This window comes from Myzus persicae, unplaced genomic scaffold (genome assembly GCF_001856785.1).
Source record: "Myzus persicae strain clone G006 unplaced genomic scaffold, MPER_G0061.0, whole genome shotgun sequence".
Lineage (NCBI taxonomy): Eukaryota > Metazoa > Arthropoda > Insecta > Hemiptera > Aphididae > Myzus > Myzus persicae.
In genome coordinates, this window is record NW_019101416.1 from 62,140 (window position 1) to 77,496 (window position 15,357).

At 28.4% G+C, this 15,357-nt stretch overlaps 2 protein-coding genes across 2 annotated transcripts; one reads left to right on the forward strand and one right to left on the reverse strand.

Moving 5' to 3' along the window:
- Positions 1-3,129: 3,129 nt before the first annotated feature.
- LOC111028991 (trafficking protein particle complex subunit 10) lies at positions 3,130-10,187 on the reverse strand. Its single transcript, XM_022307799.1, has 19 exons — positions 9,840-10,187; positions 9,535-9,755; positions 9,163-9,356; positions 8,894-9,092; positions 8,717-8,828; positions 8,464-8,651; positions 8,194-8,400; positions 7,930-8,115; positions 7,603-7,838; positions 7,398-7,504; positions 5,862-6,189; positions 5,635-5,758; positions 5,224-5,445; positions 4,955-5,146; positions 4,648-4,893; positions 4,168-4,350; positions 3,883-4,084; positions 3,394-3,528; positions 3,130-3,255 (listed from the first exon to the last, which is right to left on the reverse strand). Exons 1-19 carry the CDS (start codon positions 9,904-9,906, stop codon positions 3,164-3,166), a joined length of 3,441 nt encoding a protein of 1,146 aa, XP_022163491.1. The 5' UTR covers positions 9,907-10,187; the 3' UTR covers positions 3,130-3,163.
- A 972-nt stretch (positions 10,188-11,159) lies between these two features.
- LOC111028992 (protein N-terminal glutamine amidohydrolase) lies at positions 11,160-13,692 on the forward strand. Its single transcript, XM_022307800.1, has 5 exons — positions 11,160-11,422; positions 12,127-12,280; positions 12,356-12,498; positions 12,563-12,684; positions 13,341-13,692. Exons 1-5 carry the CDS (start codon positions 11,352-11,354, stop codon positions 13,436-13,438), a joined length of 588 nt encoding a protein of 195 aa, XP_022163492.1. The 5' UTR covers positions 11,160-11,351; the 3' UTR covers positions 13,439-13,692.
- The last annotated feature ends 1,665 nt before the right edge of the window (positions 13,693-15,357 follow it).

A 15,357-nucleotide genomic window follows, 5' to 3' on the forward strand; every position in this document is an offset into this window, starting at 1 on the left:
CCCTGCTGGCCACACAATAAACCAGGAAAAAACAATACTTCTAGTATTTAGATTTTGGAGTTTACAAACATATTGTTGTTATAACTATATTAAGTTAGTTATTTAGTTTATGTTTAACGCTCGTCCGAGATATACGTAGACATTTGAAGAAAAAAACTGTTTATAGTATCTTTCTTTACGTTTTGTTAAATTAAACGACACGGATGACAGAAGCCTTGCACGTGGAAATTCCTTATGGTCAGCAGTCGTTTGACAATGCCGATTAGGAACGATCCGCAGTGGTTGAGTGGTTGACAAACAAGATTTGGCCTTAGACGGTGAGATAACGGCGGTCGGGTCACCGTTGCGGCGTACCAAGTCATCACCCGAGCTCAGAATTGAATCACCAGCAGCTGTGTATCACGTCATAGCAGAAACCGACCCGTCACCGGTGTAAGCCTTTAGCAAGACTGCAGAGTTGAACGGCGCCCACGTGGATCGTGGACACTCCAAGATTCGTGCAACTCGATCGCCGATATTTATGGATCGAAGCACTGGACTTGTGGGCTGTGGCTGTCGATCGGAGAATCACAGCTGTCTGCGACTTGCGAGCCACCACACATTTACTGGGAATTTCCAGTCGTCGCCGGAGTTAATGCAGAGTGAACACTGTCCCCCACGAGTCAGCAGAAATTCAAAGTAAACCTACACGTAGATCGGTTTGGAAGAAGTCCAAAAGATTCGTGTGGAAATCCTTGATGAATGTTGCTCGTAGAATATGTTTCTGGCTTCTGCAAGAGTTTTGTGGACGTGGAGAAATATTCGCAAAGTTTGACCTTCGTTACATCCGAATCCGTTTGCAAGATTGTCATTCCGCGAGTTCAATATTTTTTGAAGTTCAGAGGACGCTCGATGTACAAAAATATCGTCCTATTCTCGTACATCAAACGTAAGAGAATTTTTAATTATTTTGTATTATGAAATGTATTAATTATTTATTTACTTCTTCATAAAATTGTTAAAACTCAATTATTAATATACTAAAACATAGATGAAACTTCATAAAAATTATGTAGTATGATCTGATACACATACCACGGAATAACTGTTATTTTGTGCACATACTGTGTATTGGCATCGATACGTAATAATTGATAATATTATACAAATATATATATTTTGATATAATCGATTTATATAAATATATGTACATTTATGAACTTGAGAACCTCATCTGACTAATTCACCATATGTCCATATCCTGACTTAAATTTGTTTAGAAGACAAGGCAATTCATATAAAATGCATTCTATATTTGGCATTCTTCAATTCCTTAGATTAATAAATTGCATCACATTATTTTGTAGTCTTATATATCTTGGTATATTATGATTTATGGTTGTGATTATCGGTTCAAGAACTACTCCACATTTTGAAGAATATTTCGTTCTATCGTAGATGGAAATAATCCGAATTTAGATAAATGTTTGTGAAAAAATTGTTATTTTATGTACAAGTAGTTAGCTATTCAATTTTGGGTAAATTATTGGACACGAAAAACGATTCTGAGCAAAGACAGCAGGTCTTGCTGAACTATAGCAGGCTTTAGTCTATCACTATTGGATCATCTTATACCTAAATAAGTACCTATAGGTATTTCATGATAATATGATATTATTGCTATTTAAGTAATTTATTTTACTACTAGTATATGGTTGACTGAATGAAGTTTTTTAAAGACATTAAATTTGAAAATGTTATTTTGTATGTATAAAATACAATAATATACTTTTAAAGTTTCAAGTACACACAAATAATATTTTTAAATTACAACAAAATAACCAAATTGTTATGCTTTGCTCAAATACCTAATTTGATCCAAATTTGAATCTAGAATAGGTCAGTAATGAAAACAATTGTGCTTTTTTAATTTTTTGGTTCCAGATTGAAGTCTTTGTGTGTGACTTTTTATTAAAATATTAATTTTAATTTATAGGTGTATCCGATGATGAGAAAGTTTGATGTTTAATGCTGATATGTAGCAAATGTATGGGAGCTATCTTAAGTCTTTACAGTTCAGTGTTCACTAACATTTGAATGTTGGGTACTTAATTATTTCAACCCTGTCTTTTTCAATGGGATAGTGAATCTAGTTGGTATATGGGGGAGGTCAATACATTCAATTCCCTGAAGATTTCAAAAGCACCCTGAAAAACAAAAAGAAAATTAAGGGAAAACAGGAATTGTTATCCAAAATCGATTTTGGTTTTTGGTGTAACTCTAAAAAAAATGACATTAGATACATGCAATTTTTACTGAGTGTTTATGCAAGCATTTTCTTTTTCACCATCAAATTTTCTAAATATTTTGACCCATGTTAAGCTTTTTATAGGCATATGAAATTTTCAATTAATATTAGTTTTTTTAAATTAATGTCGATAAAAAAAAATATTAACTCAGTCGAAAAGCTTAAAAATTTAATACAATGTTCCTGATATATTTTTTCAACAGTAGTTGAAAAATATTAAAAATACATAGACACAATTTTTTTATAGGCATTTAAAGTTTAAATTTTGATAAAAATTATCAATTTTTATAACTAAGCAGTGAAAATTTAAAACAAGGTTACAGGATTGCTTAATATACATACTATCTACACTTTATGATTATAGAAAAATTGTAGTTTTATTATATAATATGTAATAGTATAATATTATATTCTTCAAGACAATATTCAAAAATTGTATTCAATTTAATATGTTTAGAACTTTAGGAGTGAAGTCGTCCAAACTGAAGAGGACAATTATTATACTTAAAATATAGATAGATAGGTAGATAACTTACTCAATTAAGTAAGCAATAAAATGTAAAAGTAAACTTTTTTACTTTCTTAATCAAATATAATAATTTGTATATATTTTATAAAAATTGATAAATAATAAAAAAGTCAGTTGTCTAGAAAATAAAATAACATGTAATATATAATACTATGTATTATAAACCCTGTACAATAATATATATGTATAACATATTTTAAACAATGGCAACAAGAATAATTATATAAATATATATTATATGTATATGAAATTTGAATTTAAAAATATTATACTTGACGTACATTATAATATGAGCAATAAAATGTTTTGGATAATACTATAAAAATAATTATTATACTTAGGATGTATCATTCTGCTGTTATACGAGGTAATACGTGTGTTTGGACACCTTTACTTGCATCGTATACTTGACCAGTTGAAAATTGTTCCAATTTAGATTCTATAAAATAAAAATTAGGAAATTAATGTAAAAACAAATACTAACATTGTTTTAATTTATACACTTCATTAGAAGGAATTCAGTCGTAAATTACCTTGGAAAATTAATCATAGAAAAATATTAATGCTGATAGCTTACCAATGTTTTGACGTGAATTGGATGGAAAGTACCGAAAAACATTTAACGTGGGTATAGGTAAAAATCCACTCATCAATGGCATTACTTCGACTGAAACAGTCTGTGCTATTGAATTTGGTGAAAATGTAATAACATCTACATGAAAAATCAGAGAACATAATAAGATTAATTCAGTTATATTTAGCATTAAGTTTAAACATAGGTATAATACATTCTCATTTATTATCTCAATAGTCTTGGTTTTACAAGTGCACAGTAAAGCAAAATTATATACAGCAGTAAACATTTCATTTTGTTACTTAGTTTTTGTTATTATAGTGAACTATAGTCAAATTTAAAAGTAACAATATAACTATCAAAACTAAATGTAAACTGATGAATGTAATTTTACAATTATGTTATGCGTTTGTAGGACAGAGAAAACAAGTGCAGGTAAGGCATTCTCTTTAGAAAAACAATTTTATTAAAAGCTCATATTATTGACCATACCAGATCCACGACCACAAACTGCCCACATTGTTTTGTCCGCAACAATTTCGTATTTAAATGAAATTTCACCCAGAGGAATGTTCGAATGTTCAGAATGTTCAGATCTCTTGAAATTTGCAGTATATGTACACACTGTATTCATGCGACAGAATTCTCCACTTTTACCGGCCATTTCAACTCCACTTTCAATTAATAGTAGCGTCTGTTTTAAATAATTTTAATTAAATTAAATTTACTGTTAAAACTCATGTAGAGTAATTATAAATTATAACATAAGCTGTTTACCTTATAATTGTTAATTGTAAACTCAAAATTTAGATCTTGAGTACAATCTAGTTTTTCAGCAGATGAATACTTTGTTTTGAAATTCAACTTCAATGATTCAGCTAACGTTCCTAACGGTTTGATGTCTGTTGAAGACAAATTGATTTCCCACAAATAGCCAATTGTTTCACCATTTTTTAAATACTAAAGAAAATTATTTATGTTTAATTCACTAATATATTTATATTATATTATTATATATATCTTATATTCACAATATTACATAGTCCTGAATGTCAAAAAATAAAACACTATAAATTTAATCATATTGCATAAACTAAGAAAAAGGTGCATTTATAAAGAGGTAAATACCTCCAAAAAGGAACAATTCTTCAAATCCACAGCATGCAATCTTCAGCCTAAATTTAAACCCCTAATGTTTAACCCGACAAATAAAAAGAAAAAAATCCACTAACTTTGAAATACTTATTGAATACTTACAGTTAACGAGTCACATGTTGGGTTCAATAAGGTTAACTCAACAACAGAATTAGTAGGGTTAACACCAATTATTTCTGGTATCGTCAGAGCCAAAGACCAATTAGTATGACAAGCAATGTTTATGCCAACAAATTTACGATAATGACAAGTATGTAAGCGATGAGTTACAGTTAGTGGAAGATTAAAGTCTATTGAAACACATATCGTTTCTTCATCATCTGTTGAAGTTTCACATTTTATCCACAACTAAAATACATTTATAGTTAATATCAACAAATTTTGAAAAAAATCTGAAAACAGAAATTACCTTATGGTTAGCTATTCTTGGATGATCTTTTAAAGGCGGCAACTGGGCGAATAATTTAATAGGTAAAGATACTGAATGACTAGAATTCATAGATAATGGAGATTTTACATACATTTCAGAACAAAATTCTGTTCCGTCTTCTAAACAAAAAGTTAAGCCAGGCGTGGAATGTAATCGGATTTTCTCAACAATCTAAAGAAAAATTTAAAAAAAAAAATTAGTAGGCATCAGCAGGTTATTAATTCGTATAATAAGAAAAAATTAATAACTTTTTTTGATTTTGTCCCGAACTGAAGACACAATGTAGACATTTCTTCAATACCAGCAAATAAGCATTTATTATCTGGTAAAACAAGCTGAGCAGTTGAGTTAATATTTCTTAATGCAAACATAAGACCAAACGGCATACTTGTCAACAATTCTAGACGAGGTTGCAATACTACAGATAATTTGTCTAAGAAGTATATTCCAGATTCTATACTTTTTGAATTCTAAAATATTAACAACAAATTATTTTTAGTCTTAGTTTATTAGTTTGAGTAGTCTTACAAAATTAAGGTCAGATAGTAACAAATTAATATTTTATTGTTAGATTTTATCAGTAATTTATAGTTTAATAAAAGTTTATTAATACAATTATTAAACCTATGAATACTTAATACTTATTATTTAGTATTTACATTCAGTGTTAGATCGATACTATTCATCCCAGGTTGAATATTTACATTATTTGCAGATATTATATCATGAAAATCATTTTTGTTATAATTCATAGATGGCTTCCTTCTTTGACTATCTTGTCGCCTACATATAAACAAATTAAAAATAAATAATATAAATATAAAATTTATAATACTAATAGTACTTCAAAATAAATACCAAATAATCTGAATTCACAATTGATTACCTCAAGTATGATTTTTGATTTAAGCAAGTTATACCGGTAGATGCAAAGTGGCCATCTTGTTGATAATTGTGGTTGTAAGTCATAGGTAATATATTACCTTTGTTTATATCATAGCTATAGGTGCTTTTTACTAAGCTTAATTTACTTTTCATTTTTTTCAATGCAGATCCAATAACCACAGAAATGGCGATTTTTGGACACAATACTGTATTAGGGAGATTGCTTTTAAATTTCAGTGACACTGTTGACGGATAATTACTTTCTTCGTTGTTGCATTTTACATCTATTTGATCCAACACTATTACATCGTCCATTGGATAAATACATTCTATAATTATTGGTCAATTTAATTTTAATTAGTATTGTATAATTTGTTATAGGTTATGATTGTAATTTTATGATATTTATGAAAACAATACTGTAAACAATAGTAATATTTTGAATATAAGGCAAGTATAAAATCTGTTGATATGTTTATTGATTTACAAATCTATGACTAAAATAATTTTAAATATTATATTTTATAAAAATAAAAACACTTGTTCTTGAAGAGAGATTTACTCTTATTTTTTGCAAAAAAAATACTGACATAAATGATATAAATAATTATAAATAATATTGTATATTAGTAGAAAATGGAACACATATTTTATTTTACTTTCTTTGGTTCTTATTTTTATACAAAATCGTCTTCTTAATTAAAACGTTGACAATAATTAGTTGAATTTTATTTATTTATTTAAAATTATGATCAGTAAATATTATTCGAAACTTTATATTTAGATTCTTCAAATTATTTAATACTTGAATGTAGGTTTAATCCATGTTTTTGGGAAGCAATGAAATATGGAAAACAATGCATTAATCTTATGGTTTCTAATTTAACTATTTTGATTCACAACAAATTTCAAGCATATCATTGACTTGTTCACTTTAGTTGATAATTTATATTATCATATGCATTTAGATACATATATACTTTAAGACACTACAATCAATATAGCTAATCATTTTTAATAGCCGTCAATTAGTTCTGTGTAGATGGAGTATCTATTAACATTTTGATCAGTTAGAATACTTAAGATATTTTTCAAGTCAATATTAAATTATTGGTAGATTGAAAAAATCTGAATGATTTCAGTATGTATTTTCAAACACTTCTTAGAACTAAATGTTTCCATAATTTTCATGTAGCAATTATAATCATTGAGTAAATATAATCAGGGATATATAACGTAATGTGCTAATATTTTTAAATTAAGCATTAATGAGAAAGACTATACTTTCATTAATTTCAATAAATATTATCGTTAAGACAAATGTATTCATTTATAATAGTAAATATGATTGTTATAATTTTTTTAATATACATCAAAAGAAATTTGTTTAAGTATGCATGAAACTTAATTGCTTTTAGACAATATTTGAATGATTAGACAAAATATTATCTTTGATTCTTTCAAAATTATAAAATTGATATAAAATTACAGTATTTTAATATGAACATAGAAATTTATTAATTCTAAAATATCTTACCTATACTTGATTCTTGAATCATTCTTGACATCTGATCAAAATGATCTTGTCTAATTTGTAGGTTGCATTCAGCTGCAGAAGCTAATTGTAAACATGTTTTTACAAATCTGTTTTAAAAAAAATATCAAATTAGTTGAATTATTTGCATTGTGCCGTGGTAAAAAGATTAAAACAGTAGTAAATTAATAAAAAAAATAAAACATACTGATCAATATTGCCAATTTTTTTGAAACATTTGACTAATTCTAAATTTGTTTGTACTATTAATAATTTCCAGTTATCTTGTTCAAATAGTTTTAGAGCTTTAACTAAAAACATAGTTCTTTTTGTTGTATCCCCAGACAATGTGTAAAATTTAGCTAGTTCCAAACCAACTAGACTATGCGCACATCTCATTAATTTGTTATGTTTATAAGTGCTGATTGCCAATTCAGCTATATCCTGAAAAAATAAAATTGTACAGTTATTGATACTATAAAAATTATTATTATTTACACATAAAACATATATTGTAGAATATTTAATAACATACCAAATAATGTTTACTGAATGTTTCGGAAGATGAAAGAGCTGTTTTTAGAGTTGCTACAGATTCAGTAGCTGTAGTCAAATCATGACCACTTTGCATTCCACCACATAAAACTTGTACAGTATGAAGTTGTTCAGAAGTTTGAACACTGCCTGGGAGTAGTCCACAAAGATCTCCTAACTCGTATAACTTAACACAAAATGTAAACAACAAATAAATAAATAATTAAATAAACTACAGAAATGAATGATTATCATTAATATTTACTTTTTTTAATGAATAATATAGAAGCGGAGCGGTGTGATGAGAACATTCTTCTAAATGTTCTGGTTTTTTAACAGATTGACAAATGACTAAAATTTGAGAGCAGCATTGTAAAACCCAACATGCAACTGAGCCTTGTGGACATTCAATTTCTAATGTTTTCAAGTCACTTACTGCCTGATGGAGAAATATTAATGCTCTTTCTGCCACCTATAATTAATATTAATAACTTACTGTGTATGAAAATAAATCAAACACAAAATTAATACGCACAATCCAAGGTTTAGACGCAGCCATCAATAGAGACGCTTGGCGTGAGAACAAATAGCATCTAAATTCAAGAAGTGATAGTTTTTTAATTTTAATGGCTTCCCTTTGTTTACGACTTATATTTTCCATAAATAATACAGCAGACCACCATTCTAAGACAACTTGGAATTCAGTCAGCCATTGAGGAACATCTAAACAAAAAAATAAACATCAATAAATTAAAAGTTAATGTGCTACCTAAATGAGTAATTTTTACTTCCAACTTGAGAATTCAATATAAATTGGGTAAACATGGCATCTAGTTCATCATACTGGACTAAAGCTTCATCATGAATTCCTAGCATTTCTAGGGCAAAAGCCAATTCTTCCTAAATAAATATGATATTTAAAATAATAATTTTGTTAATTAGAAATATGCAAAAATGTTTATTACTTGATACAAAAAATATTTGCAAAAACTCCAAGATGGATCATTTCTCTGTTCTCTATAATTTCTTATGTTATCTTCATATTTTAAAAACAATCTATCAAATGCGGACAAAATTAATAGACGTACATTGGTAATCAATGCCCTCCATGCACTGCTGCCACATCGGACTTCTGATTTTGGAGGATTTATTACAGATAAACAGCTAAATATGAATATGATGTTGCAGTTATTAATGTTAAAAAATTATTAATTAGAATAAATTCAAGACATACCGATCAGCTTTTTTTTCAGCAAAATCACTTTTGATCTTGTCAAAGACAGTTGTTCGAGGCAATAATTTATTATGTTTTCTCAGGTCATAAGTTTCAACTACAACTATTACCCAATCAATAATATTGTGCTTGTTCATTTCATTCATCCATTTATCAATTTCATCTCTTAGTAACGATTTATACACTTCCATATCCTAAGAATACAAAAAATAGTTTAGGTTAAAAAAAAATATTTAACATGAAATGAACCACAATTTAATAAACAGATAATGGATTAAGTATAGGTAGATAAGTGTATATTTTATTAAAAAGGATTAACAGAAAAATAATCTATTGAATGTTTGTATTTAAATTATCCAACAAATTACATACCAAACACTGAGTCCAAAATGTATGCATTATTGGACGACCAACCAAATTACGACTGCCGATTTGTTCAGCCACAGCATCCTTGTTGAACGGGACAAAGTCTGTGGACAAGGTGACCATTTTCATGGGTCTGCCGTACTGGCGCCTCCATTCAATCGGTTCTTGACTAAGCGATTGGCTAAGCACAAGTTTCAAATTTTCAAATAGTTCCTTGTCACCGGCATCTAAAACAGAACAATATCCATTTTGACTTGTTAGAGGCAGAATGCAAGGCTGGAAAATCTAAACAACAGTATATAGTAGCTTGCATGTAATGAGAGGTTTGTGATCGGATATCCGGAGTGCATCATCGCCTTTTGGATTCGCCGTGGTCATTATTCCTCAGACACACAATTCGCGTACAGCATATTATCACCAAGATGTGATGTGCCAGTTCGAATATCAGAATACCAACGAATGCCAACAATCAACTGCACTAAGCAGGTGTTTCTGACGTCGCGGCAGCGAGCAGTACATTGACGTGTACGATAAATACGCCGACGACACGCAACGATCAATTAATTACATTCGACACGACAATTTGTCAATTTGGCCGATTTGTATTTTTTAAATCTTCAGATCATTATCATAGCTCCTAGATACCTATATTTTTATTTTTTATCAGACACCCGATCGCGTTTTGTATCCTTATCAATCAGAGCTGCGATACCAATGATACCACAGTTATTCTATGATGATACCATAGACGTCTAGCTATAATTATTGTTCAATGGCTATTATCTATGTGCGACACAAATCGATCGCTTATTCTTTACGTCTTACGACAACTTTACTACTACTGCTACTGCTACGGAATGCGGATAGTTGCCATTGTTTTGCATTGGACGCTCTGCCGAGATTCACGTGAAATGTGAATAAAATACACTATTAAATTATTACAGAAATAATATAAATAAATAGCATTTATTCTGTATTCATGATAAAAGGGTGGGTCAGTGAGAGAGAAAACTAATTATGCATCTAACATCTTCTTTGAAAAATAAATTTAGATTTTACTGATTTTAAATCTTCGTACCTACTACCTATATTCATACAATCCGATTTTCGTTTTTAATTTCTTTATTGTACTCCTGAATTCTTTGTTATCTATTGAGTTAACAAATAAATGAAAGTTTCTAATGCAAATGGTAATGTTTTCAAACGCACGTTTGCAAGGCGGTCTGTCATCGTGTTCCGTGTAGACCGTGCATTCGTGTTCAGAATTTTTTATTATAGTTATATTATACGACGATGTAAGATACTATATCTTAATATCTTAAATTATGTATTATACCAAATGGATTATTGTTTATGTAACATGGATGTAAAACGATTTAACTAGTCATTAATAGTATGGTGTAAAGTATATTAAGGCATGTTATTAATTAGTAATAACTAATAACTAACAATTACATATTTTGTCATTTAATAATCATTAATCAACAAATTTCACGTTACTAGTTACTACTATTAACTATTTTGAATATTTTCACTGGTATATTGTGGTATCGTGTGAACCACATGGTTTACAAAGATTACAACCGCAGTTCAACTGAACGATACTATACCACTGATGGAGGTGAAATACTTAACCCAGATGATAACCCAGTTCGATGACGACGCACAATTGCACTAAGCCGTGCGTCTGGTATTATTGAGTATTGATGTTTGTATCCATAGAAAATTAGAAAATACATTTAGGTCTCTGCTGCGTACGGTCTATCTACCGACTATTTGACGACCGTATATCGACAACAGAATCTGTCACGAACGGCTGAGAGATGAGTTCGGAACAGTCGTCGAGTTTGGTAATCCCTCAGAAATCCGATTGCATGTACACGGCATGCTACTGGTATGTATATCCGACATACGTATACATGTTGTGTATACTTTATTCGTAATGGCTGACAACAGCCTCCACTATTCCATTTTATTACGAAGAAAGCGAACTGACTCTTCGCATGTCTTATTTATCCGAATCGTTCGCTCCAAACATTTTTTTGGTCAATATTTCAGCGGCGTCTTAGTTCTCAACCGCCATATTTTGTCTTTTTGACACAAGTGCGTAACGATGCAATTTAATTTTAGCGCGTATCGCTTCGTTAGTTTTAATATTGGAGGCACATTAAACTATTATCAAACACAAAGGTTGTTACCTTTGTGATTTGTTGGAGGTTCGTTTTTTCAATTTTAATCGAGTTCTACGCATTTTAAAATTGTATTATCGTATTCATTTATAACTCAATTCAAAATTAAAATATCGAAAAACATGTTTAACAACAGATAATGTTATTACCCGTGGGTTTGATAATAAATCTATTCACTCTATTGTTCAAACTAACCAAACAAAACATGAACTGTGGAGTGCAAGTTAGGTTTGTCTTGGACTTTTTACGACGGATGCAACAAATAGGGATGAGATATGTTTTCTTAAATATCTCCAATGTTCATACGACAACTGAACATAATAATTTCAACTAGACTGATCAGTGCCACTGTTCTACATGTCAAACTTAAATCTACAAACTAAACTTTTTGTTATTTTTATTTTTGCAGCGAAGAAAATATTTGGCAATTAGCAAAACTGATACTAGAATTAAACAAATCCACACCAAATATGAAATGTTACGTTATTTTTGTGTCAAATTATAATAAATGCGTACACCTGTGGAATCAAAACAGTAGCCATAGCGAAGGACTTGTGTTTTGGGTATAAAAATGATGAATCATTTGCTATCACAAAAATTTACTCATACATTTTTTTTTTTGAATAATGGATCAATAGGATTACCATGTGTTTTTGATTGTTCAGCATCTTGATAAAACTCTGGTTTTTGATATGGATACTAGATTACCATTCCCTGTTCCTTTCTCACAATACGCTAAGGAAGCTATTAGAGAGGAATTTAAGGAATCTCATTCTAAACGGTACCTATATTTAATTTAGTAATAATAATATGATATAAATTACAATTATTTTTCCAATATTTAGCTACTTTAAAGTTGTTGATGCTGATGTATTTGTGTCTCAATTTTCATCTGACAGAAACCATATGATAGAACATGATCGTTGGATGTCACCACCACCTCCATATCCTCCAATTTTAAACGAAGGTATAAACATGGTATTTTTTACTACTATTCATTGTTATTATTTGGATTGAAAATTAAAGACTGAATTTATGTATACAAAGTGATATAGAGTGATCTATTTAATTTAAGACACTTATTATAAGTGCCCTAATGATTAAATGAATTACCCTGTACATTGTGAGCCGCTAAAAAATCAATATATCTGCTTAAGTATTTTGTACAATGGATAGCGTGAAATAAATTGCATTTTTTTCAAATGCTAACTTTGCAATGACTTTCATAATAGACTCTTTAATTTTAAAATGTAGACCAAGTCACTAATACACTTACAATCTTAAATTATTCTTCAACATGTTTGAATTTTTTTTTTTAAATCTTACATTTATAAATAAAATTATTGATGTATGACTTGAACGTGTATAATTTTATAATAATAATTAAAGATAATATGGTAAAAATGAATTATTCAATTGTAACGTTGACCTAGTTATAGTGCTTTAAATAATTAAGTGAACATATTAAATACAATAATAATTTAACATTTGATCTATTGACTTTTTACACAAATTATGGAAGAAAAATTGAAATAATTGTTAAATAAATAGTATTAATGTAAAGTACGTTTTAGAATTTGAATGAAACACGGGTATTTAAATTGTTGTGTTTTATCATTACAGATAAAGATCATAATTTGGACAATTTCATTTCAATGGATCCTTCAAATGAATTTGGGCCAGTATTGAACCTTGAGGAGTTTAAAGCTAGATTTTCATAATGATACTCATCATATAATTTGCCGTTTAATAAATGAATCTCATGACGTGTATTCATATAAAGTATTATATCATAATTGAATTTTACTTTCAAGTTTGATTGAAAATTTGCTTTATGGCTTTTATGCTATTATAGTAATTATATTTTAAATTATTAACAAAAAACAAAGTAAGTTATTGTTAGGTTAATTTTAAATTGAGATTTGTATTTGTCTAAATTAAAGAGTTTGAGATTAAAATATACATAATTAAAATATAATGTGTTTACTTATTTAAATAAAAGGCTTCAACAGTGAAGGTTATAAGCCTGGCCTGCGTTTATTTATTATTCTAATAATTATATCTGTACGGTTATAAAATTAGAAAAATAAAAAATTTTACTAATTATTAATTTATATGATACTTAATTATCAAATGTTAACCAATTTTTCAAAATCAAAAAAGAAAATGCGTAGTTTTTTAGCTATCAATCTTTGTTTACCAATGTACATGGTTGATGGTTATGGATGATTTTAAAATAATTAGTATTAATCTATCAACATTCAACATACATAATTTGTAAAATTTGTGTTAAATATAATAAATACCATATTGATCCCATATTACATAATGTATTTTATAATTATGTTAAACCCTTTTTAAGGACTATTACCTTTAGTATAAACATTTTAACAACTGAGACATTACTCAGTCAAATTTTGAATTAGGTAGGTACATCAAAATTATGCATTAATTAATATTTACATTAAAAAAAGGAGTTCTCATTTGAAAAACAAGATTGTATCGCCACAGGACATTTCCTTTATTTGTTGAATATATATAAAATAAGAATAGTATGCAATCTATTATGATCGGTTGTTCAATGGTATATATATGCCTTCCTAAACTGACAACATTCAGAAAGCTCTATTTACAAAAACCGCACACTTATTAGGTATTATAGTGGGTAACTTAGGACCGCAGGTTATTTATTATCTACTTTTACTGGGTTTACCAAAAGGTATGGTAGTAGCACTAAATGTTGTTTTAAATTGTGGTATTCTTAATAATTAGTATTTATTATTTACAATCCAAAATGAAAACATGACTTTTATGTTTACAAAGAAAATACTTAGGTAAATGAAATTGTTATTGTAATGTATAGCTCTTGGTCGTGTCCTACCTAAGAAGAATTATTATGAACCTAAATACCTAATAAATAATAATATTGTTGTGATGAGTAATTAGCTGACAGTTATTTATTTTATATAGTTTTGTTTAATTAAATAATATTTTTAAGTAGTTACCTAGGTATTAAAAAGTACATTATAAAATGGCGGTTTTATGTTCTATAATAAATTTTGGTATTTTGCCACCGTCCCATTCACAATATAAGCTATAGTTAGATAACTACCTACCATATACTAACATCAAATAAACCAGCGATAGGTGTGTAGGTACATGATAAACAAATTTCAACATTTTCTCAAAATTTTGAGCCATTTATAGAATATTTATTTTCCACTCTAGCTTGTTGACATGCTTATTAATTATTAATAATAATAGAATAATATCAAATATAAACAAATTTAATAGGCGAGTAACATAAAAACTTTCATTTGTGTAAATCATAATAGGATTTGCAGTATAACAATATCTTATAATCTAAGAACCTATAACTTTATTTTTAAAAGTAAAATTATGCCAAAGAATTAAAATATAAGTTAAGAAAGCTTACTCTGTTAGATTCCAGGTTTTTAAACGTATTCGAATATAACTCATTAGCTATAATTTCATATAGGTACCTAATATGTACAATTTAAAAAGTATTTGGTACCTCATACCTAAATGGTAACCTTTATATTTTGGTATTTATTTGTTTATTATTGGGTAGTATGAATTTACTTTAAATAGAATCGTTATAAAACTTAATACCCAAGTA

Excerpts from the sequence above, each read along its gene's own strand:
- LOC111028991 (XM_022307799.1), bottom strand. The coding sequence starts at position 9,906 with ATGACCACGGCGAATCCAAAAGGCGATGATGCACTCCGGATATCCGAT. Across the intron at positions 6,190-7,397 it reads GATTCAAGAATCAAGTATAG|AATGTATTTATCCAATGGAC; the intron begins GTAAGATATTTT and ends CAATAATTATAG. Across the intron at positions 3,256-3,393 it reads CAATTCACGTCAAAACATTG|AATCTAAATTGGAACAATTT; the intron begins GTAAGCTATCAG and ends TTTATTTTATAG.
- LOC111028992 (XM_022307800.1), top strand. The coding sequence starts at position 11,352 with ATGAGTTCGGAACAGTCGTCGAGTTTGGTAATCCCTCAGAAATCCGAT. Across the intron at positions 12,281-12,355 it reads GCGAAGGACTTGTGTTTTGG|GATTACCATGTGTTTTTGAT; the intron begins GTATAAAAATGA and ends ATGGATCAATAG. Across the intron at positions 12,499-12,562 it reads AAGGAATCTCATTCTAAACG|CTACTTTAAAGTTGTTGATG; the intron begins GTACCTATATTT and ends TCCAATATTTAG.